At 37.5% G+C, this 23,913-nt stretch overlaps 1 protein-coding gene across 1 annotated transcript in view; it reads right to left on the bottom strand.

Moving 5' to 3' along the window:
- The window catches only part of LOC109093126 (D-glucuronyl C5-epimerase B-like), a 48,904-nt gene that overhangs the window by 3,882 nt on the left and 21,109 nt on the right, over window positions 1–23,913 (bottom strand). The window contains exons 2-4 of the mRNA XM_042727725.1: window positions 18,701–18,815; window positions 7,407–7,912; window positions 3,017–3,256 (exon numbers count right to left, since the gene is read on the bottom strand). Coding sequence (XP_042583659.1) covers window positions 3,017–3,256; window positions 7,407–7,902 — 736 coding nt within the window. The 5' untranslated portion in view covers window positions 7,903–7,912; window positions 18,701–18,815. The remainder of the gene's footprint in view (window positions 1–3,016; window positions 3,257–7,406; window positions 7,913–18,700; window positions 18,816–23,913) is intronic.

The raw sequence follows: 23,913 nt of genomic DNA, 5'->3' as shown, positions 1-23,913 counted from the left end.
TTTAGCTTTGGTACAATAACAAGCTCATAGTGCAGATACTAAATTAGTGCCATAAGCAACAAATAAACAAACTTAAATGACTATTAAAATTAATCGACTATGACTATAAAAATTCATTTTATGAACAGCAGTGTAAACCATTGCAAGTATAAAAGTATAATATTAATAACACTTAAGGGTCCTTGCACACAGAGTCCAAAATTTTCTTATGCGTTTTTTCGTATTCGTCATCCTAAAAATTTGTCACACACAGAAACCTTGCATACTGAGTCCGATGCGTATTAATCCATTGTGAAAAATTTGCAAAACAGTACTAAATGGAGTCTTCAAGCAGTGAGGATGATTTTGTTGTCCTCCCGTTTCTTTAAAAGAGAAAAAGAAAGGAAACATTGAGTCCATCGAATCCTGAGATATAGAGAGGAAGGAGAGTTCTCCCTCTTTATGAAGGAGCAGTGGGATTTTCACGGGCGATTCAAAGTTTACTTCATGATGTCAGTGGCTCAGTTTGATGCTTTGCTAGCGATACTAGAGCCACATATTAAAAAGAAGGCCACAAATTTCTGTGAACTCAGTGTGCAAGGATCTTTATGGTGCTTTGTGCTGCGAGACGAAGTGGATGAACTTGACAATCGGCATTCTGGATTTTAGAGTTCGCTTGTACGGTGGCTCTGAATTGTCAAAACACCTCTTAAAAAAGCTTGCTACAGATGCGAAAAAAATGCGGATCTGATGTTTTTTATGACAGACGAAAGTTTTGGAGGTAGCGTGTAAATGTGATTGACACATTTACGTGAGGTCATATTTATTTCTCAACGTGCAAAAATTTCAGACTCAGTGTGCAATGGCAGACTTAATTTTTTTGAGCCTCTATGTATTTTTGACAATATTTTTAAATGGATTATAAAATGACATGAATAATGAATAATTGGTGACAGAATTGTTCATTTTAGTTGAAATATTCCTTTAAATAATATGTAGCTTAAAGCAGCTCAGCTAAAAAAGAAAAAATCTAATATTAGGGAAGTGTGAATTTGCTGATGAATGTCATCCTGTGTGGCAGACTGGCATGAAAGGTGGCATTTTTTGCACACTACCTTCATTTACCACTTTAGTTTTGTCTATACACGAATTCCATATTTCACTTTACATTATCGCTATTTGCTGCACATCACACCAAGTATGCTGACAAACTTTTGTCAGGTAACAAAATCTTTTAAATAAAACTCATTCCTCCTCTAGAAGAAAGTTGAACACACTGCAGTGCAATTTGCCGCAAAGCGAGCAGATCAGTTTTCCAACTCTCAATCGAAGTACTTTATCTCTCTTTTTTTCACAGAAATGCACATTCAACACTTTATCCTAAAGTCATCTCTCACTGTTAGACTCAAATCCCTCTCGCCGCCTCTGTCTGTGCTGACTTCTGACAAGGTTACGCAGAACAAAAAGGAAACCAACTCATACTCTCTACTGAGAGGAGAAAAGAAGTCATGAAAGAGCATGAGAACAAGAATGAGGTTGAGTACTTGAGCAAGAGAAAACATGCAAGACATAGTAATATGGACAACATTAAAGTAACACAGAAAAATGGACAGGAGAAGGACAAAGGACAAAGGCAAATCAAAAGCAAAAAGATACAGCAAAGGACATTTTGGCTCAAACAGCCGCTATCACTATTTAATGCACTCATAAATCCATTACTTAAGGCAATGCAGAGACTAAGTGGATTTGTACTGTCCTGCTCTGATTACCCTCCCATCAATAGCAGTGATATGGAGGACGGAGAGAGCAGGAGGGAGGCAGCGCCCTGCTGGAGCCTTGGACCCAGTGTGTCCTAGTTGGCCCCGCTCTAATCAATGCGCTGGGTGATGACACCAATCACTGCCGCCAGCACGACAGCCCTGCTAATTCTAATGGCTATTGATTAGCTTAATTCTAAGCATGGTGTCCAGAACTCCAAAAATGCTGCCTTATCATGCAGTATCCTGAGGGAGGAACAGAATGTACTGTCTACTGTGATGCCTCCATCTGTTTGATTTCTGAAGACTGCATAGATGTTTCCGCCACTATCTGTGATACCCCATAATCCTGTGTGTGCAGTTTGGTGACTGAAAGAATAAAAATGCTATCTGATTAAAGAGGTTTTTTTTTTCATCATTCTATTTTTATAGAGAAATAATCATTGTAGACATTAAACAGCCTCTTTGTTATCTATAAGTTATTTCTGTAATGGTAAAGGCAGATTTTCCTTCAGTCTTCAGTGTCACATGACCCTTCAAAAATCATCCTAATGTGCTGATTTGGTACTCAAAAAAGATATTTCTTCTTCTCAGTGTTGAAAACAGGCTTTTTTTCAGGATTCTCTGATGAATAGAAAATTCAAAAGAACAGCTTTTATTTAATATAGAAATCTGGGTAACACTTTATTTTAAGGTGTCCTTGTTACACATGTCACATGTACTTACTAATATAATAACAATTAATTATGCATAATTACATGCAAGTAACTCTAATCCTAACCCTAAATACATGTAAATAATTAATATCACCTTAAAATAAAGTGTAACTGAAATCTGTAATATTTTTTGATTGTTTTTATCAATTTAATACCTCCCTTTTGAATAAAAGCCTTAATTTCTTTAAAAAAAAAAAAGAAAACTCATACTGACCGCAAATCTTCCAGCGGTATGAGGCATTGTTAATAGAGTGTGTTTTGACGTTTTGAGGGTGTTTATGTGCATGCTCAGTGGAGCAGGACTATAAGGGGCCATGCAAAGATGCTGACAGAAAAACACAGAAGAGATAAGAAAACAGGTAGGAATGAAGCAACACTCGATTTCATCAGACTAAAGGGTTTACATGGCATTTTAAAAAGTTAAATTACTGTTTTAGTTGTGAAGCTGAAGAATATAGAATAAAAACAGAATTGAGTGTATAAAGAACAAAAGAACACCAGATACTGTAAATGAAACTAGACAAAATAAACTGAAAGCATGTAGTTCAATATCATCTTCGGTACCTGGAGCGCTGAACTGTCGTACTGATGTGGCTCTGGTCATGTCATAGACTCTGGTGAGAGAACAGCCTTTAGGGACAGTCCACGTGCTGGACCTGCTGTCTCTCTCCTCCGCTGTGTCATACACTTCCATGTGTGGTGCCCGCTCTGTCAGGTTCTTACTGTAATGACTCAGGCCATACTGAGCTATCTGGATAGCATAGAAATACCCTTGAGGGCCCCACTGGGTGGACAAAGGTACTCCTGTAGGGAGGAACCAGGTAAAGAGATATTAGACATTGGGTGTTAAACTGAAGAGAAGAGTGACATATATATATGTACACTACCATTCAGAAGTGTGGAGTCAGTATGATTGACAGTATGATGAACAAAGTCCCTAAAATCCCCCTTAAAATGCTATAAACAAACATAAACAACAACAACTATAAACATAAATGTTCAATACATAGTTGAAATGATAAAAATTGCTAAATAATTATTCCTCTGAGTAATGCAGGTTATTAGCATTTCTTTTTGGTTGCCAAGCAACATAGCAACTTGCCACATTAACACAAAATTCAAAAATCACAAGCGTTCATACACAGATGAACATACCTTGGTCATTTTTGGCTTCAAATTTGAAAAATTTTGAAAATCTTTATAGCATTTATACTGATATAGCTTTATAGCATTTTATAGCTTTTAATGTGGAGTCTTTTTTGTTTTGAACTCAAGTGTGATAATGTGAAGCAGTGGTTTCTGCATGGATGCCATCTTCATTCATTATACATAATCTTGTTTCTGGATTCATGACTTTTACACGGTTTAAATCAGATACACAATCCAGAGTACACAGCGACAAGTGAAAACATATAAACCTTCAATTAGCCAGAGATATACAAAAGACTAGTGAACACTGGGAGGACAAAGCCACTGAAGCCCTTAAGCAAATAGCCTTGGTCTATAAGTTGTGCTTTCGGCACTGACATAAATGCTGTGAGTTACAGTTCACCAGGCTTTCCTTCACCCTGTTTCTATCCTTTTTTTTTTTTTTTTTAACCACAGCTCATCTACTCTACAGCCTGGAATGACAATAATCAAGCCACAGGCAAAAAAACTGCGACTGCGCTGCTGGTTTATAGCAGGCTTGAAAGGATCTATTCACAAACATACACATAAAAAAACCACATGCCGGGTTAAACACAGACATAACAAGGCAATATAGACGACAAACACACCAATGAGACTGCCTCCCGCTTTCCAGGACGCACGCATACACATGCTGGCTCTAAGTGGGACCTGCATCAGGAGGCAGACGGGCGCTGTGGAGGCGCTCTCTGGCCTAGATACTATTCAGAGCACTCTGATCCTCTGCTGGAGGAGACGCCATCCCTCAAACTGAAGGAGGAGGAAAAAGGAGCTCTCTTTCACTGTCACCCTCCGTACTCATCTCCTTTTCATTCCTCTTTATTCTCTCTCCCTCTCTCTCTCCTTCAGCGGAGACTGATGAGTCTGTCCGCTGTCTCTGATAATAGGCTCTCTGCCGCAGGCTCATGTGGGTTATTACCTCTGCGCTCATCACACTGTTTTTGTGCCTCTGACGCTTGGGATGAAAACGAGGGGAACAGAACCTCTAATTAATCTTTGTTTTGGGTGTTTGCATGAGCAACACCTTTCAAAAAATGGCCAAATTTCTTACTACAGTGAATTAAAACTTCTGAGGCGATCAAAGGTGTTTTCTGTTGGCATAATCATTTTGACAGTTAAAAATACATGCTAATTGATTACCTCAGTGAGATCCAACACTGACGGACACCAGCAGCTCGCATGACCTTCATACCAGCACCGTAACATTCCTTGAACACTGGACTCAAGCCTGCTCTTAAAGGTTACACTTGTGTTTTGAGGTAGCAACTGCTTTCATTTTCCATGGTTACTGGAGGAGGCAATGCTTCAAAGCTCAGATGATTCCCTACAGGCTCCTTCATTCCTACATGGTCATTACTGCTACAGAGCTTCTTTGTAGTGTGCAGAACAGAGCGTCTCCATGTAAACAGACTTAAAGTAATGGACTGGCTCTTGGTAATGGAGGAGAAGAGGCTAGAAAGGAAACGGAAGTAGGGGACTGCTACGAACTTTTTTGATTTTGTCCTGCCACAGACATTGAGAATTTCATCTTAACTCACAGACAACCCAATTTTTCCACCTGCCACAGAAGATTATGGTATGAAAGTGCCTCTTTGCGGTGCTACAAAAAAGGGGGTCCTTTGAATGCACACACAAAACAAGGTCTGCATGTTTTAAAAGCTTTCACCAGAAAAGAGTCGAAAGTGGTTTAATCCTGAATACTGATCAATGACTTTGAAATGAGTGAAAGCTTTTCAGACCAGCATGTCTGGATGTGCTGAATTTCAGCATTTTAAACAGTGTACTGTAGAATGCTCTCCGTTTTTGAGCAAGTGAAGTGAGCAATGGTTGGTTTACACCAAGGTCTTACTAGGCATAGAAACTCCCAGGCAGGTGTGTTGAGGAAAGTTGGAGCTAAGCTCTGCAGGACAAGTTTGGTGATCCATGGTTTAGATGCTTGTCGTTGGTTACGCCGACATACACTCACACGTACACAGATTCGGCCTGCTTGGAATTAGAGTCATATTCATTTAATTAAAACATTCCTCCACTTTGCTTGGCATTCGTATCCTGTGAAGCACTGCGAAATGCTTCACCGTCTTCAGTGAATAGTAATGAAGTTGTGGTTTGGAAAGCATTCTTTATACTCAAGTATTGATCAGACTGACCTCATTTTCAATACTTCCTTAAGAAGTGATTACTTCATTACCCAGTCTCATTATAAAAGAATCTAGAAGAGCGAATGGCACTGAGCAACTCTCTATTCTCTTTAGAGAGCATCACAAACTTTGTGTTAATAGCTTTGATATGGTGGTGTTAGCCTGATGTAATCCCAAAACTGGAGTGAGACCGGGATCAGGGTTCTGCTCTATCAGTGTGATGGCTCGAACTGGGCACTTAACCCCCGTCTGCTGAAAGACGGTCCTTGCAAAGAGATAGAGAGGTGGAGAGAAGAGTGAGCCAGCAGGAAATGGTTGAAAGTAATCTGTCAGGGCAGTGAAACAGTGATGGATCACTGACACAGTGGAGAGAAAAATGCAGTTTCTAGACAGTAAAACGCCTCTGAAGGACACAACCGAGAAGAAACCAATAATCAGCTTTTTCCTGTCAAGGAGTGTCATCGCCCAAGTTCATTTTGAAATGCTTGTCATTTAGGTTCCTTAACAAAAAATTAAATGATTTTGCTTTAATTTGGTTTTGCTTTTCCTCATTGACATTCACCAGAAGACACATGGGAGTCTGAGTGCAAAATTATTCTCCATTACATTTAAGGTCATCAAATCAGCTCTTGTGATTCAGTTCTTGGCTGAATCAATCCCACTTTCATTTGCTTAATGTATAGTCCATTGAGGGTGCATTACTCACCAAGAACCAGACGTAGATCATTTGAGCCTGGCTTCCAGGAAACTCCTCTTGGACTGCACTAAATGACTATTAATGGCCACTAACAAGTTGTGTTAGAAATGAGGCAGGTCGCTTTGCCTCTCACTTCTCCCAGTGTGCCACAATTAAGTTCTACTTTAATGTGACATGTATTTAGGTGAATCTTGATGATTAGGGAGAAAGTAACTGTGTGTGAGACATTAGGATAGCCAGTTTTATGAGTAGTCCCAGGCAGAATCTCACATTTTCTGCTCTAATTATGAGGAAAAACAAAGCAGAATGGATTTAAACATGGTAAAATGGCCAACAGAGCTTTTACTGGTAGCTGAATACATACTGATGTCAGTGTGGACCGAAAGTACAGTCCATACAACCAAAGGCGACCTAGCCTATTGAACATCAGCTATTAACGTTCATCTCAGGTGGACCAAAATAAAGTTTCATTAACTAAACTTGGGTAAATGAACTTGGTATGCTCTTCAGTGTGTTGAGTTTTTTGATAAATTCAACCAGTCATGGCGAAGTTCTTTGGTAACAAGTTGCCTCTCGATATTTTAGCCAAACCAGTGCATCATTTATACTACTCTAGCATCATTTTTGATGAAGTGCTTTAAAACTATTGACACTTTTACCTCTTGTTGTTTATCCACATCATATGCATAACATAATGTGGAAACAGTCAAAACACTCTTTAAATGTAATAATGTGAACCAATAAATCTTTTTTGCCAAACCTTTGGTGCATCACTATTGCACTTTTGATGCATGTTTAAAGACACAAGTTAATACCAGGTGTAAACTGCAATTACTTGTGTTTGAACACCTCTGCACAGCCTTACTAAGCAACCATTATCAAAGAAGATCGATCAGAAGTGAAGAGGTGTAACCATTACCATATAACTCACCTTCCACTCCACTGATGCACTTGACTCTGTCACGCACCTCCACGTTATACCCCTCAAAAGACATGAAGACTCCGCTGGGGTGGTACGGCTCTCTCTGGGCATATACTTTGGAGTAACTGTGCGAAAACTCAAATCGATCGTAGCCGTCGTACTGTACCACCTTGCCGTACACCTCAAAGTACTTCTCCATCCAGCTGAATGGCAGGTATACCTCACTGCCTTCTCGGCGGCCCTTAATGGTGGCATCGTCATTGATCAGGCAGTCAATCTCTTCGTAGCGCACTCCGCCAACTACAGGTGGAGGTTCAGGAGGCTGGGGCTGCTGTGGATGGCTGTCTATTTTTGGGCTGGGAGGGGGCTGGGGGTGCCGGGGCAGGAAGCGCAGCTCTTTCTCGCTCGTACATTTGTTCCACAGAACGATTGTGAGCAGAGAGAGGAGAGCGCAGATCACTATCAAGGTCTTGTAGTGAACACGGGCTGCCAGACAACGCATCATCACTGCTTACCTGTAATACAAACACACAAACGTAAACTGAAACGCATACTAAGAAAGATCTATTGGCTGATCTGAAATAACAGGCAAACATGCAATTACATATTTATACTCCCCACACTACACCAGTGACATTTCAGATCTAAGCTGTCGAGCAATCAGTAATCCAGTCAGAGGAAATTGTATGCATACCTATATGGAATTAATCAGAGTTTAAAAGGTCTAATCAATATTTTTCCCTCTGCATGAATAATCAAACGCAGCATTAGAGAAATTCAATATCTGTCTGGGTGACTGCGTACACTGTTTTGCATATTGCTTATAAATTCATAGCAGCAGAGGAAAAGCAATATATATATATATATATATATATATATTATATATATATATATATATATATATATATATATATATATATATATATATATATATATATATATATATATATATATATATATATATATACACACATATTTATTGTTAGGGATATAATACGTGGCATTTGACCAAAAAAACAATCACACTGGAGCCTGTTTCTGGATTTACTAAAACTGGACTTTTTGCATGTTACTTATATTTGTTAGCATTCTTTATACTATTACAGTATTTATTTTGAATTAGCTTTTATTTTCATATTTGTAGTTTTCATTTGAATTTTAGTTTTAGTAATTTTGTTGTACTTTTGTCATTTTATTAGTTTTTAATTTTTTAATTTTCAAGTTATTTTTCAGTAATTTTTTGTTATTTTTATTTAGCTTAGACTAGGGTTGTAGCGGTATGCGATTTTCACAGTATGATAATCTATAGAATATCACTGTTTGACGGTTTCATGGTATACATTAAACAATAATTCTTATCAGTAACAATTACTCTTAAAAGAACAAGAACAAGTTATTTGAGTGAACAAATCCTTTATTACAACAAACTAGAAACCATTTTAATGAAAGTATTGAAGTCTCCCTTCTGAAAAAAAATTATAAATACATTTTATTCAAAAAAAAAAAAATTAAAAAAAAAATAAAGCCATACACCTTATGTATATCTAATCACACGTTAACATTTTAATTAATGTTTTAAAATGTTATCAAAAGAAAATTTAACAGCTTTTATTTTTGGCAAAGATCTTCACAACAGAGGTATACCAAGTTAAAACATGGACAAATATGATATTCCTTAAAAATAGTGCTTAAATAAATTAATTATTATAAAGAATATTATTGTTGTTATAAGTATCTTGAAGTACATTGTAAAATGTTAATATATTTGTCAATGTCAAGTTAAATCAAACTTATTTTTGACGGGTTGTAGCGGACCTTTGAGTTTCAGAGTGTAGATGACAATGTTTTCCTCAAATAAAACTAGGAAATGTTTATTGAGGTATTCTCTCAGAGCAGCTCTGCTGATGTTCATGTTTATGTAGATGCTGAAAACACCATTAGTGTCATGTGTACTTCAGTGTGTAGTAGATAAAATGGTGCCACTCAGAGACATGCAGAAACAAGCAGATTATTTATATAGCAGTCTCTTCGCACTTCACAGACACATATCATACCTTCTTTTGATTTATGTTAGATGTATTGCCACTTTGCATCCACATTTTTTGCAAATTGAATTCTTCCTCGAGGACAACCCCACGTTTGTTTTTTTATTTCCAAAGTATTCCCATACTGCAGATTTTAATTTCTTTTTCGGCGGGGATGGAGATGAGATGTAATCTCGGTCTCTTTCATTTTCTCCACAGTACGTGCATGTAAGCAGCCAAGTGAATGCAGAGTGAAGCATCCGAGTAGAAATAAGTTTCATATGCGCAGAGTTTTTTTTTTTTATTAATTAAAAAAAAAAAAAATTGCAAATGTTTACGGTATGATAACCATGCATGTTCAAACCGTGATAGACCGTCATACTGGTATATCGTACAACCCTACTTTAGACAAGTCAACTTAAATTCTAATTTTGTTTTAATTCTAATTTTGCAATTTTTTTTTTTTTTTTTTTTTAATTTATTTTACAATTTATTTTACAATGAAAACAACTAAAATAGTTTTAGTTAACTTAAAAACGCTGTGGGATTTAGTCAACATTTCCATTGAAGAAAAACCTTTATATCACAAAAACTTTTTGGAAATAAAAATTGATTTATGATTAATTTTCATCTTCTTGAAATGAACTATTCAGGTCACACAATTTTTTAAACTGCCCATCTAGGAACTTATTTGGTAGATGTGTTTCCATTAGTTTATGTGCATGTGTTCTTACTAAGAAAAAAAAAAAAAGTATCCACCAAAAAAAGCACAGAATTTTTTTTCTGCACTTTGGAAACTTTAGTCTCATTTTGGTTTTTCCAGTTATCACTTCTGATGCAATGGATCAAAACCTGCATAAATAATATGGATGCAAACCCTACTGGAAGTTTATGCAATCACTATGGTTCTTACAATAGTCATAAGCAAAACAGAAAAGACACATCTTTCCTCTTTTCACAAATTCATATTCTGCTGATGCGGTTTCTGTACTAGGGGGAGAATCACATTAACTTTGTAAACGTAGCTCATTACATGAAATCAGCAGCCTCTCACTCATATCATCTCTTCTCTCTTTGGCATGTTATCTTCCTCGCAAAGAAATAAAAATCAATAAGCAGAACAGCACTGCCTCTAATTACTGTGCTGGGTTTGGCATGGACAGCACGTCAATGCCATCATTAGCACTCCACACCACTGTGAATCTAAAGCTAAGTCTAAGGTCAACGGAGAACAAAAATGCATCAATCCATCAACCCAAACGAAAAGCCACATAGTGCCAAACACTCCATATTTAAAGAACTGAGCAGAAAGGACTCGGGCATGATGAATGGTAGCGGTACGTACACACCTTTAGCCTGCCCTACATATGTATTAGGTGGAAACCTGATTTCATACACTTCTGAAATATTCACTGCTACAGAAGATCAGGGCAAGTGAATCATTCTTTCTTCCAATCTTCCCGTTTAATCCTCTTTGCAGAGTTTGCACTTGTTTCACAGACCTGCGCTCCATCTCTTTCTAATCTCTCCCCCCTTTACTTCGTCTTCCCCATGTCAACTGTTCAGAGCATGCGGAAGAGAGCAGCGTCTGACTGCACCGTGAAAGATAAGCAGCTCATCTCGTTTGCAGAGGCTATAAATAATTTGATCTTTGTGGCTTTCACAGGCTGAGTTCAGATGCCGTTACTCTAAGATTCAGGGACATGCTCGGAAAGTGCCATCTGAATCCTAACATAGAGCACCTGATCAAGCCTCACTGATGGAGCATCTGCATGAAGCGGCCCACCGCAGTGCAGGGTGCATCTGTGCACAACAAGGATAATTTGCATTCAAATCCACTAATAAGCAAGAGATATGGCTGAGCTCTGTATAATCCAGAGATCAAACTAAAAACAGGAGGAACACGGATGTAATCCCTTCTCTGAACAAGTGGCACAGCGGACTTAAAGGAAGAGCACACTACGTCCTAGGAAGCATCATACCACGCTAGATTTAAGAAAATGGCTTTTCATAGTGAGGCTTATGTTTGGTAATAGGAGTCAGGGATGAATGCGGTTTAACAATGTGTTGTCCCCACAGCTACAGCTGTGGCCGATCAGCTCCTATGAGGAAAGCAGAGTTCAGCTGACTTATTAAATGCAGTGCTCTCGAAAACTGAATTCAAAACAAGCACATCCATCTCAGTAGAGCGCTCCCCATCAGAATGCGCTTAGCGTGGTCTCAGTCGCAGAGATGACCTGATGCTGGCCACGCCCCCTCTGCATCCTCATCACGTTGATTCATGAGCTGCTCTTGTATCTAATGCAGGCCGCTATCGATTCACCACATCTTCAGTTGTTTCCTGTTACCTGGATCAGGACCTCAACACCCACAGCTGCCCTGGTCAATCCAAACATAGCTGTATAACTATAATCTTGTCACTGTATATCATACCATAATTAATCAAAGTAACTGCTCGTTCAACAAAAAAAAAAAAAGAAAAGAAAAAGAAAAAGAAAAATCTCTTGCCATTAGTCTGAAATTATTGCAAAGGCAGCTTAACATGATATAACATTTGAGATACAAACAAGACTCAAAACAGATTAATAATTAATAAAACCAGATTTTAATTTAGATTTATAACATAGTTATGACTAAATTCACAATGTAATAAAAAATATATATATTCTTGTATGATTTAATTAATTTATAGTTAACACTGTTATACTACTTCTACTACTACTACTACTAATAATAAGAAGCTTAAGGTCAATCAACAAGAAAATTTCCACATTCAATTACATTCAAGTATACATCTTAGGTAGCCTACGTACATATATGCACTCATTTTTGGCAACCGGAATGAATCCAATTCTGAATCCATACTGAAAGATCTGTTTATATGAACCTTAAAAGCGGCAATGTGATTCACATATTTGTTTTCATCTGAATCAGATTTATTTTAAGCAAGACTTCAGCACATACACATGTTGTTATGTTCAGAACAGGAGAAAGCCACAGTAATAATGTCACTGGAGATACCGTGAGTATCATTTTAGCAAATATTTAGTAAATAAATATTCAGTCTTATCAAATGATCAGCTTGAAAAACGTGACGTAAATAAACATCCGCATATTTGTATGACGTAAAACGTATATAAAACATTTGCATCATGACTCTGCACATGATATCTGAATCTGATTTCTTTTTATAAAATAGGTCACATTCAGCCATTTACATGCTCACATGCTCAGATTATTACAGGTCTCCACCACCCCTTTCAATCCATTCGAAAATCCATTCAGTTCGAGACCATTCATTTCAATTGTGGTGTTTACATGAAGACTTTTCTATCCGAATGAACCATTGAGCTGTTATAAAAAAAACATTATTTGGGTGCCTGTAAACACAGCTAGCAAGTGCAACCATGAACACCCCTTCCTTAATAACAAACTCTTTCTTCTCTTGACCTCTTTGGCAGACGTCCCACTCTCTTTTTCCACAATTGATAATATCTACCTGGGTATTAAAAAAAAAAAAAACAGTGAAATCTCGACTGGTTGATACGTCTACAGTATATATACAGTCTTAGCGCCCAGCCCTAGGCCACACCTTCGTAGGCTGCTGTCCCCTGCTGGCACCTTGAGCTCAGGGAACAGTGGGAGGTATTGTTGACACATGAAAGGCTGTCAGTGAAGGGAGGACAGGGCTGGCACAGGAGAGCTGGGTGCAATGAATACCAAGCTTTCAGCTTATTTGTCATCATAACCTACACAGACCTGCTCCCGGGACTGTACACCTGTCCTCCCCTCATAATGTGTGAGTTATGGTAATCACAATCAATTCTACTAAAGAATAAAAGCTTTAAATACTGGCTTTAGAATTAAGAAAACCTTCCCAAACAAAGCGACAAATCTAACCACAGGGTATTTACTAATGTGCATGTTTAATCCACTAGGAAACTTCTGTCAAACCTGAAACGTTTTGTGACAAGGGTTTGGCAGGGAAGGAAACAGATTGGGAATCTGAGACCTTTAAGGAAACTTAATAAGGGTTAAATGGTATCCAACCACATTTTGAAATGCCACAGGGAAAAGGATTCCCTGCTCTATTACACAACATATTAATCACAGAATACCTCAAATATGAGCCTTTGTGCTGATACTCGTACCTCCCAAGCCAAACACAGGAATGAAACAAGTCTCCTGAGGTAAGATTTTGATCATATACAATATGGCTTCTGAAAAAGAAGAGCAAGACTCAGAAGGGCAGTTACGCCCATGTTGAGGTCTTTTATCACTCATTGATTGACTGGAACCATAGACGGACGTCTGCCAACTGCATGCAAACAGCTGCACAAAATTGTTAGCATAACAGAAATCACTGGCTAAATTTGTGGTCAGAACACAACCCTGGATCATGGCAATCCAACTGAGCATTCAACGGCTGACAGAAGATTATTTGACTAAGAAACTGAAAAAAAATTTGATGGTTCTCATATCAACTAAAGCTGCAATAATCTTCACTACCCCCTTCAACATTGTATTTCATTTTACCCCATTAACAGGGCCACGGTTAGCAGAAAATTTTCAATAAAGTTGCATCAGAGGTGGTTAAAGTTGCCATTTTGATAAAAAAAAAAATATGAAACCATTTCGTATTACACTCATGAATCTAGTACAATAATATTTATTGCAGTCTATAAGCATGATCAATTATCTAATTTTAGACATTTAAGTGTGCTTACACTGTAAAATGAGAAATATTGCAATATTATGCATATTATTACATTATATAACATTCTTGAGCAATTCACTACTAATGTTGCTTCATGGTGCAATGGTCAGGATCAGGTGGTGGCATGCTCTTTCTAGTCAAGGATATAGTCTGACCTGCCAACAACAGCAGAAATAGTACAAGTCCAATGCCAAGGAGAAGTGTTGCCCTCTGGGCAGCACTGAGAAGTGAGTCATGTGTTTGAGCTCAGGTGTGTCAGATCTAACTAAACTCTGAACATTTCCACTCCTCTGAACTGCTGATCAGCCTGGGGATGAATCAAGGGCAATCAGTAGCTTCAAAAGGAGCTTATTACTGACGCCAAACCTGAAAGCTAAAGGATGGGTGCAGATAAATGAAATAAGTAAACTAATGAAACAAAAACACACCAATTCCCTCTGTTCCAGTGTGAAAGAGCTACATTATTAGGCTCAATAGAGAAAAATATATCACAGGGATCCCCCTCGTGTAACATATTCAGCCCATAATAAGAACAGTTGACAGGCTAATAATAATGCACTGGATGTAATTTAGTCTAATTCTCATTAGGAAGGGAGTAGGGAAGAACTCCTGGATCAACAAAATGGCAGTTATAGATGACACGCACAGATGAACGAACACACACACAGTAACTGTGGTCAAGACTTAAAATTAGCCCCACATTTTAGTGTAATATCAGAAGAGTAAAGCCCAGTTCACACCAGGAACGATGACTATAAAGATAACGATATTAGCATCCACACCAGCAAACAATATCGGCTGTTTATTCTAAGCGCACGTGCGTCTGTCGCTTTAAATTCTCCAGCTCGTTATAGCAGGATGGATTCTGATTGGCTGTCAATGTTTGTATCGTTCATCAGCTGGAAAAAAATCTTTCTGAAAATGATTCCAACGATATCATTGCTCTGTGCCTTTATCGTTATAGCTGTAGTGTGGACTCTGCTATTCTGTAATAATGAGAACGATTTTTAGAACTATATCTTTATCGGTATCTTTATAGTGATTGTCCTTGGTGTGAACGGGCCTTAAGGCACAAACCCAACCAATCAGATGCACTGGAACTGAACCTCTTTGCAGGTTTGATCTGATATTAGACTGAGGTACAGTGCTATTTACTCTCCCACTAAGATGCAAATCCAGTTTATAGTTGGAAAGGCAAGATGATCAAAGAGCAGATGTTGCAAAGACCTCCTTCTGGCTGTGATTCATGATCTAATCAACACACCTGTTCCATCAACAGCACCATGAAGGCCCTAGGAAAAACAACTTTGGCTTCTACATGAATGCAATTAACCACAGCATATGCAGAAGTAGCACTAAAGACAGCTGGAAAGAGCGGTGTTTAATCCATGAAGACACCTGACTGATAAGAGAAAGATTTCACTAAAAAGGCTTAAAAAACATAATTTCCTTTGTTTACTCTTAGAACACAGACTACAGGTTTTCAAATTTGGGCTCACCAGAAATGTGGAAATTAATTTAATATTCAAATTAATAGATTATTCATACAATATTTATTACAGATTATTACAGATATTACCAGAATGATTTTGTATCTTTAAAGAAAAAAAAATATATATATATAGGAAACAAAATAAAAATGTGTAAAAAAAATAAAATTACTGGTCAATGGTCTATTTAAACTAGTCTGTGTGATAAACCCGTGTTTATAGTCATATCTCTTCTTGCAGTGGATGAACAGAGAAATTGCTTTGAAGGTAATGCCCCTCATCCAGTTCATCAGCAGTTAGGGGATTAGAGCTGTTATATTACCAAAAAGCTTACGATCTTACGGCCAACGGGGGGATTAAACACTTCTCGTAAAATGAAGACAGGAGAAGCAAACCATCTGACAGGGCCATTATGACCCCCCCCCCCCCCCCCCCCCCCCCCACACACACACACACAAACACACATACATAAACAGCACTAGCAACTGCAGTCACTCTTAACACTTATCCTAACCAGATGCGATGCAATGCAATGTGGTGACTACCAATGGCAATAAAGACTGGATATAGGCGGGATACAGCCAGCTTGCCTCCATCAGCGCAGAGACTGCAACCTCCAGTGATTTAATCTCTGTCAATGTGAATGGGGTTTTATGGGTGGAAAGAAGCTGATCATCAGATCAGCTAGAGTCAGATGGAGCATGTAAAACAAGACAGAATGACATTCGTAAGAGTCTTGCATGGATGATTTGACAAGATATGAGGCTTAAACTTAAATCAGACCACACTGTCCCATTTACACACACCTAATAATCTAACCGTAGTACTGACTGACTAATGAGGAGGTATAAAAGTTATTTTTTTCCACTGACCCACGGCTAAATCTACCTTTACTTCATTTGTGTAAAGTGCCTTAAGTAGCTTAGATCTGTAGTATGTAAATGAAGCTCTCAGTAAATTAGTATCTGGGATTTGTCTATATTAAAACAAAGACAGTCAAAAAAATTGTAAGAAATTAATACCTTCAGCAAGGATGCATTAAATTGATCAAAAGTGACATTTAAGACATTCATAAAGTTACAAAAGGTTTCTATTTCAAATAAATGCTGTTCTTTCTATTTAAAGAATCCTGAATCCTGTCAGCACAGCTGTTATCAACACTGATAATAAGAAATGTTTATGAGCACCAAATCAACAAAGTAGAACAATTTCATGTGACACTGAAGACTGTTGTAATGGCTCCTGTTTAGTAATGGCTCGAATTAAGCTTTGCCATGAAAGGAATAAATTACATTTTATTCAGTAGAAACAGTAGAAGTATTCAACACAGGCCCGGATTGGCTAATCGGGAGGACCAGCAGAATTCCCGGTGGGCCGGTCTGTTTTTTGGCCGCAAGGGCCGGTGTTGTCATGCCACTGGGACTGAGATATGGATGCTGTCCTAGGCTGCCTGCACTCACAGCACCCCCCCCTGCTCTTTTTTATTTATTATTTTCTTGCACTTCACTATTGTAAGTTAATACTGTTAAACAGAGAAAAAAAATAGGCTACATCAACTTCTAGCCAATTGGATAACTACAAATCCAAGGACCAGAAGTAGCCCACACTCTCCAAATTTTCATTAATTGAAAAATATGCATTTTCAATCATTCATAGGCTTATTCTGTCCCTTATTTCTTATAAAGAATCACAATTGTCCCTTATTTTCCATTTTTTAAGTTAATTGGCAACACTATTGATGACGTAATTGTCTTTTGACTCCCATGACAGAGGCACCTTGTTAAAAAAAGTCAGTTAAAGATATGCAAGCAAAAATACAATGAATTACAAGCCTGTAGGGAACAGTCCACTATTGCAGGTGTAGGCCTATATACTGATGTTTTAATTACATTATTTAAATTATTGGTCGACCGATATATCACCATGGCTGATATATCGGCCGATATCTGGCATTTTTCAAATATCGGCATCGGCTGATAAGTTTTTCTTTTTGGCCAATGTGTTCAAGGCGGGAATTTTATTTTGACGGCGCGCCAGATTTTTATTTTGATGGTGCTGAGAAAGGCAGCACCTGAGCGCACACAGCTCACATTCTCCCTCTTGTTCGTTGTCGCTGTAAACAGTTCTGTCTAATACAGATAGATGTCTGTCTAATAATCAGATAGAACGGTTAAACAAAGGAATTAATGTATACAAAAATATTATAACGATTGCTTTTATATTATTAGTAATAGAAAGGCAAACATTATAATACTTTCTAGTTTGCTGTCAGCATTAAGCAAATATGCATTTATATAATTTAAACAAATCTTTGAATGACTAATGAACATTTAATTTCACAAACCTTGTGAACGTAGTCGAATCCAGCTGTGAGATCTTGTGAAGTGTGCATTTTTATCCAGCATGATCCGTGTGTTCTCTGTGTGACGGTCGGTCTGTGTGAATCGAATGCTTTAAACTTTAAACTTGTGATTTCAAATTATGCTGCGCTTTATGTATTTGTCCTCTTGTCATATTGATGTCATTTTCTCTGTGTGCTGTATGTAAAATGAGTGTTACCCTGGCTTTATTTGAAAAAAATATGATTCCCAATGCACACAAACTTCCCAGAATACTGAGTGCCCTGTTGGTTAATTATATTTTTAAATATATTTTTATTAAATATATATTTATTTGTGAAAATTACTTTGTCATCTAAAGGATAATTATGTTTATTTTACACATTTATTTTTTAATCCATTGTCAAATGATTTGAAATTTCTTAAATATTAATTAAAATTAAATATATATATATATATATATATATATATATATATCAGCTATCGGCCCCCCTGCTTTCCAAGATCTCTGCATCTGCTGTCAAAAAAACAATATCGGTCGACCACTAATTTTAATAGACCTATAGTCAGTCGTAAACTAAAGTGTGCCGATCTAAGGCATGAAGCTCCAGGGCTGAAGAAAAAGTGCCACTCTGGCCCTGTTTCAACATAACTAAATATAGATGAAACACGTACAGTCGCTGGTTGCTAACTTCAGGTAGGTTAAGTAACAGCATTGGTCCTTGTTTCTTACCCAGCTCCAATCACCAGTGAACGTCTGACTGTGCCGTCATTGTGCTTTATGCCACAGTTTCGATCCTCTGCTCCAGTTCATTTAGAGATCTGTTTCATGAAACAGTCTGTCATACCTGAAACAGAGGAAACAGAAACAGCTGAGCTGTGTGAACATAAAAATCACACTGAAATGATTTCACACACTGAAAGAATTTTTAAATAATATTTTTTCCTAGTATTCAAAAAAAAACTTATAACCTACTCCTTGAAGGAGCTCACTAAAAATATTTTCTTCAACCTGAGGACTATCTCTTCTGAGGTGGTGGCCCAATTTCAGATATCATCTATTAAAACCAGCTAATCCTGTTTACTGGTTGCCCATTTGCGTCGTTGTTTGGCATATCCCATTACTGACAAACATCTGATTGAAAACAGCTTTAACGGCTTCCACAGGAGGACAAGTTATTCAAACCACAGGTTAAATGTACTATCAAATATCATCTGATGGTGTTGGTGGTTGAGTTGACCGATTGGTCAAACAAATGGCAAAGGCAGCATTGTTGTAGGATGTTAAGATGAGATCAACTCCAAGCTAATTAGGCAGTTATCCATAAATGAAATCTGTCGTGAGTGCAAATGAAACTGGCACAGCACATTTGGCCAAGGCATTAAGTACACTTTCACGTCAAGGAACACTGACTTACAGGCTTTAAATAGACCATAAATGATGGAGAAGAAACAAATACATATTAGTAATTGCATTCATGATGAATTTACAGGCTTGTCGACAGCCCGGTCGTTAATGTAGTGACGATCCATCAGCCGCAGTGTGTGGAGAGTGACTGCAACTCTTCACCCCACAATTAATCTCCGCCATAACAGTCTTCCAGCACCCGAGGAAAGGCTTGTTAAATTAAAAACTGCAGTACATCACACCGTAAAGAGGGTATTGATCTTTTTTTATAAAATGGGAATATTGACGAAGCACTTAAATCAGGTATTTGTTAGTTTATAACATTCTGTCGGTATACAACCCTCATTCACAAAGCTCCCATTCGTCACAATGTAACAATGTGATGGCGTATAAAAAGAACAGGTATACCAGGAATGTTTAGACAGGTACACTGATAAAAAAGATTTTGTGGTGAAGTAAATACTACATAAAAACAAATGTAATTTCTACATTAAATAATTTAGTTCAGGCAAGAATTAAAACAATAAAATAAATTCTATATTACTACTTGATTTAAGCTTGTACAAATTAAAGTTTGAAATTATCAGCATATTTTACTTGGAATTGTTTGTTACGTTTACAAAGGATTCTTTAAGTAAATATCAAAGTTATGATCCTGTTTTTCACATCATGCCCTGGGGCATGAATAATTAAAAAGGTACAAAAAAAAATCAGTTTTGGAGTTGTATATACACAGTTTTATGGTTGATTTTGTCGTTAAGTTTGGTAACTAACTGTTTTCTTATATCTGGAGTTAATTTGACTCAAAATGACCCATTTATACTCGAACACTATAAACTGATTGTTACCGTCATTGTGTGTCATGTACCAAGTATTAAGGTCTCTGTATTCATTTAGGTATTAATTATATTGAATGGACATATTATTTTTTGAAGGATAACAAGCTGTCTACTTGCTTGCTTATGTGTTTGCAAGTGAACCACATGCTTTAATAGCATGATTGTTTTCCAGTGTTATTTTGTTTGATTATTTTTTTTAAGTTTTTATTTTGTAATGTAATTGAGTATTGTATTTTTGGAGTTTTGTTTATTTAGAATATTACTTATATTTATATATTTTGAAATGTTAAATGTACCTAACTTAGTTAAGTAGATTTTACTTAATTCAATACTTAAATTTTACTTAAAATTTATGTGTGCAAAAACTTACAAAATAAAATTTAAGTAAATCTACTTTTTGTTTTTTTCAGTGTATAGATAATTTATGATAATTCAGCCAAGAAGTGCTTTAAAGGGCAACATAAGCAACACCCATTTTCATTATTCCTTTCTGTAAAATGTATTTAATGCTTTTGATTGCACGTCTATTTAATAAAAAATCAGGGAGGCTGATCTTCAGGATGCCTGTCAGAGTCACAGCAGCAAAATCTCAGTGTGTCAGTGCTAGTTAACACCTCATTTACGTGTGGCTGTCTGCAGGGCATTGTCGGCAGTTACTATTAAAAGCCTCGTCTTTTATGCCTGCTTCTCACCCAAATCACAGAAGCTCAAAGATGAAATCCCAGCAATTTAGTAATTCCTTCAGGTCATACTCTCCTCTCATGGACTAGAAAAGAAGGAGGGCTGCAGACAAAAGAAGCATGACATTAAACAGTCGTTTCAAATCACCCCAGCAGCCATCAAGTATCAATGAGAACTTGAGCAAAGCTCATTGTGCTGGTTACTTTTTCTCAAGCCACTAATGCAACGTCCAATAAGCAAACCCATCAGTCTTTTGAGCCTAATCTTTACAATAAACAAGTTCCTAAAACCAGTCTGAAAAATTAGGCTAGTTCATTAATCATCATATTCTTCTCCCGTGAACATGTCAAAGAGAGGCTAGGACAAATGTCACAGTTTTCAGTGAATAACAACTTATATTTCAGCCTGTTTCTCAGACAAAACCATCAAATGACTTTGTAAGATTTTGAAGAAAAAAAAATAATTTTAAAAAGTATATATATAGCCTAGCTTTATTATGTTTTTCTCCGCTCGCAGAAGCGCTACAGGTGCGTGATGTGATATGATATGATCATGTGAATCCTCGTGTTCTGTTGTTTGCTGCTTTTCGTGCATGTTAAATTAATCCATGGGAAACAAATTTTATTTTTGACGGGTCACAGACACTTATCCTTTCTAATTTAATTCGATTCGGATTTAAAATAATCTTTTCAGTTAACGGTTAATAATTGGTTAGGAAAAATAACCGAAATGAACATCCCTAATATACACATTTACGGGTTGAACTATTCCTTACACAACTTCCACACAGTCCACAGTATACACAAACATGTTTCTCATTTATGTTTCCCAAGTTACGGGGGGGGGGGGTGGGGGGATGGGGGGCAAAAAAAAACAGTCAAACTGAATGATGTACTTAAGTACAGGTTGTCCACCGTGCCCATGCGGTGCATCTAATGTTCTCCATACACCAAATAAGGATGTACATTATCTAAAAGCCCCAGAGGGTTAGTTATTGTTCAGAGCACATGCCATATGCTTGAGAGAGAGAGAGAGAGAGAGAGAGAGAGAGAGAGAGAGAGAGAGAGAGAGAGAGAGAGAGAGAGAGAGAGAGATGCACTCCTCTTTTAACGTGGCAGCTCCTTCAGGACCATTCTCACACTGGAATGTGCGTATGAACTGAGGTCCTTCTAAACCCATCCTTCATCACACGTCTGCATGCACACACATACACACACACTCTTATGAATGGAGGCAATTAAAAAGCTAATCGAATTAGTCTGAAACAAATCTCTAAAGAAGAGAGTGGAGTTTCAAAGAGCAAGGGGAGAGGAGGAGATTTTGAAGAAGAGTTGATATGGTGGAGGCGGGGGAAAAAGAATTTGATGTTGAAGAGTTCATTCTCAACAATACACAACAGTGAAGCGTTTTCAATTTTCCTTTTGTAGAGACAGAATAAACTTCATGCTGCAATATGTGGGTAATTCACAAACATAACATTACAGATTCAAATCAAGGCTCTCACACCCTTATCAGACATAGAGAGGGAGAAATACATTGAATATGAAAACAACGCCCACACACGTCTACTCTACAAAAGCAACTATGATGTTCTTGAGAACAAGGACATATCCAGAAGCCCTTGTCGAGTACACTCACAATGTGTGCAGAAGTGTGGAATCCATTAAGAGCGAGAGTAACGAGAGTCAGCACATGGCCACATTCACAGGAAATCATCTCACACTTCATCTCCCCAGCTCTGCGTTCGAGAGTAATGGAGGTTTCAGCTTCGTATGATAGAAAGAATGAAAGCGGGGAAGGTGGGAGAGCGGCAGAAAGAAGCCGACAGAGGAGCGATGGATAAAATATGGCCAGTTATCAGATGTGCACTTGAAAGCACCCCATTCTTAACTTACTGCGGGCTGGCAGATTCAGTGCCTGTGAGGATGGATTGGACAAGAACATCTTAATATCAGATTCGGAGGATTCTGGAAGTGCTAAGGCTTGTGTGCAAATAGAAAAACAGAACAAATGCTGTCGAAAACAGTCAGAAGCTGCACCCTCTTTGGAGACTGTGCAGAACTGCTTTATTTCATCCGGCTCCATGTATACGAAGGACAACATTAAAAACACAGAGAGAGCCAAAACAACAGCAACAAAAGCAACATCAAGTGTCTCAAAAAGGAGAAAGACCTCTTTGTTTGACCCTGTGGACACACATCCAGGGCTCCAGCACTTTTTTGTGGCCCTATAAATGGCCCGTGTGATCCTGCAGCCCCTGCCCTTACAGTGGAAATGCGACCCTCACCGTCACAGTGGATTATGGGAACAAAGAGAAGCTGGGAGTTTGAGTGTCGCAGTAGGGGAGATGTGTGGGGCCTGTCATAGTCTCTCAGGGATATGGTGCTCATCTGTAAAATTCCTATGGCTCTTGAAGAGGCTTTGCATACATTCTCCAGATATCGCTACACTGCCTCCTGGGATTCTCAGTCTCATCTCATAGTCTTACTCAGGGTCCAAAATTAACTTTTTGCCACACATGCTAAGGTGGGTAACTGGCTATGAAATGTTTCTTACCAGCCATGAAACTGTATTATGCTTTGATTTAATTAACAACATCGTTCAAAACTTTTGAGTCAGTAGGATTCTCTTTGAAAAGAAATTAATCCTTTTATTCAGCAATGACACATTAAATTGATCAAAAATGACACTAAGGACATTTATAATGTTATAAAAAAAAATACTTTTAAGTACTGTATTCATCAAAGAATCCTTAAATGCATCACAAAAATATTACAACAGTTTTCAACATTGATGGTAATGATAAGAATAAATGTTACTTGAGCAGTATAGCCTGTATTAACATGATTTCTGAAGGATCATGTGACACTGAAGACTGAAGTAATGGCTACTGAAAATTCAGCTTTGCCATTAAAAGAACAAATTACATTTACATTACACAATAAATAACAGAAATGTATTCATTTAGAAAACCTAAAAAAACTACAACATTATTTTAAATTGTAAAATTATTCTTAA

This window comes from Cyprinus carpio, chromosome B7 (genome assembly GCF_018340385.1).
Source record: "Cyprinus carpio isolate SPL01 chromosome B7, ASM1834038v1, whole genome shotgun sequence".
Lineage (NCBI taxonomy): Eukaryota > Metazoa > Chordata > Actinopteri > Cypriniformes > Cyprinidae > Cyprinus > Cyprinus carpio.
The sequence above is the reverse complement of the archived record's forward strand: the minus strand, read 5'-3'. Positions and strand labels throughout refer to the sequence as shown.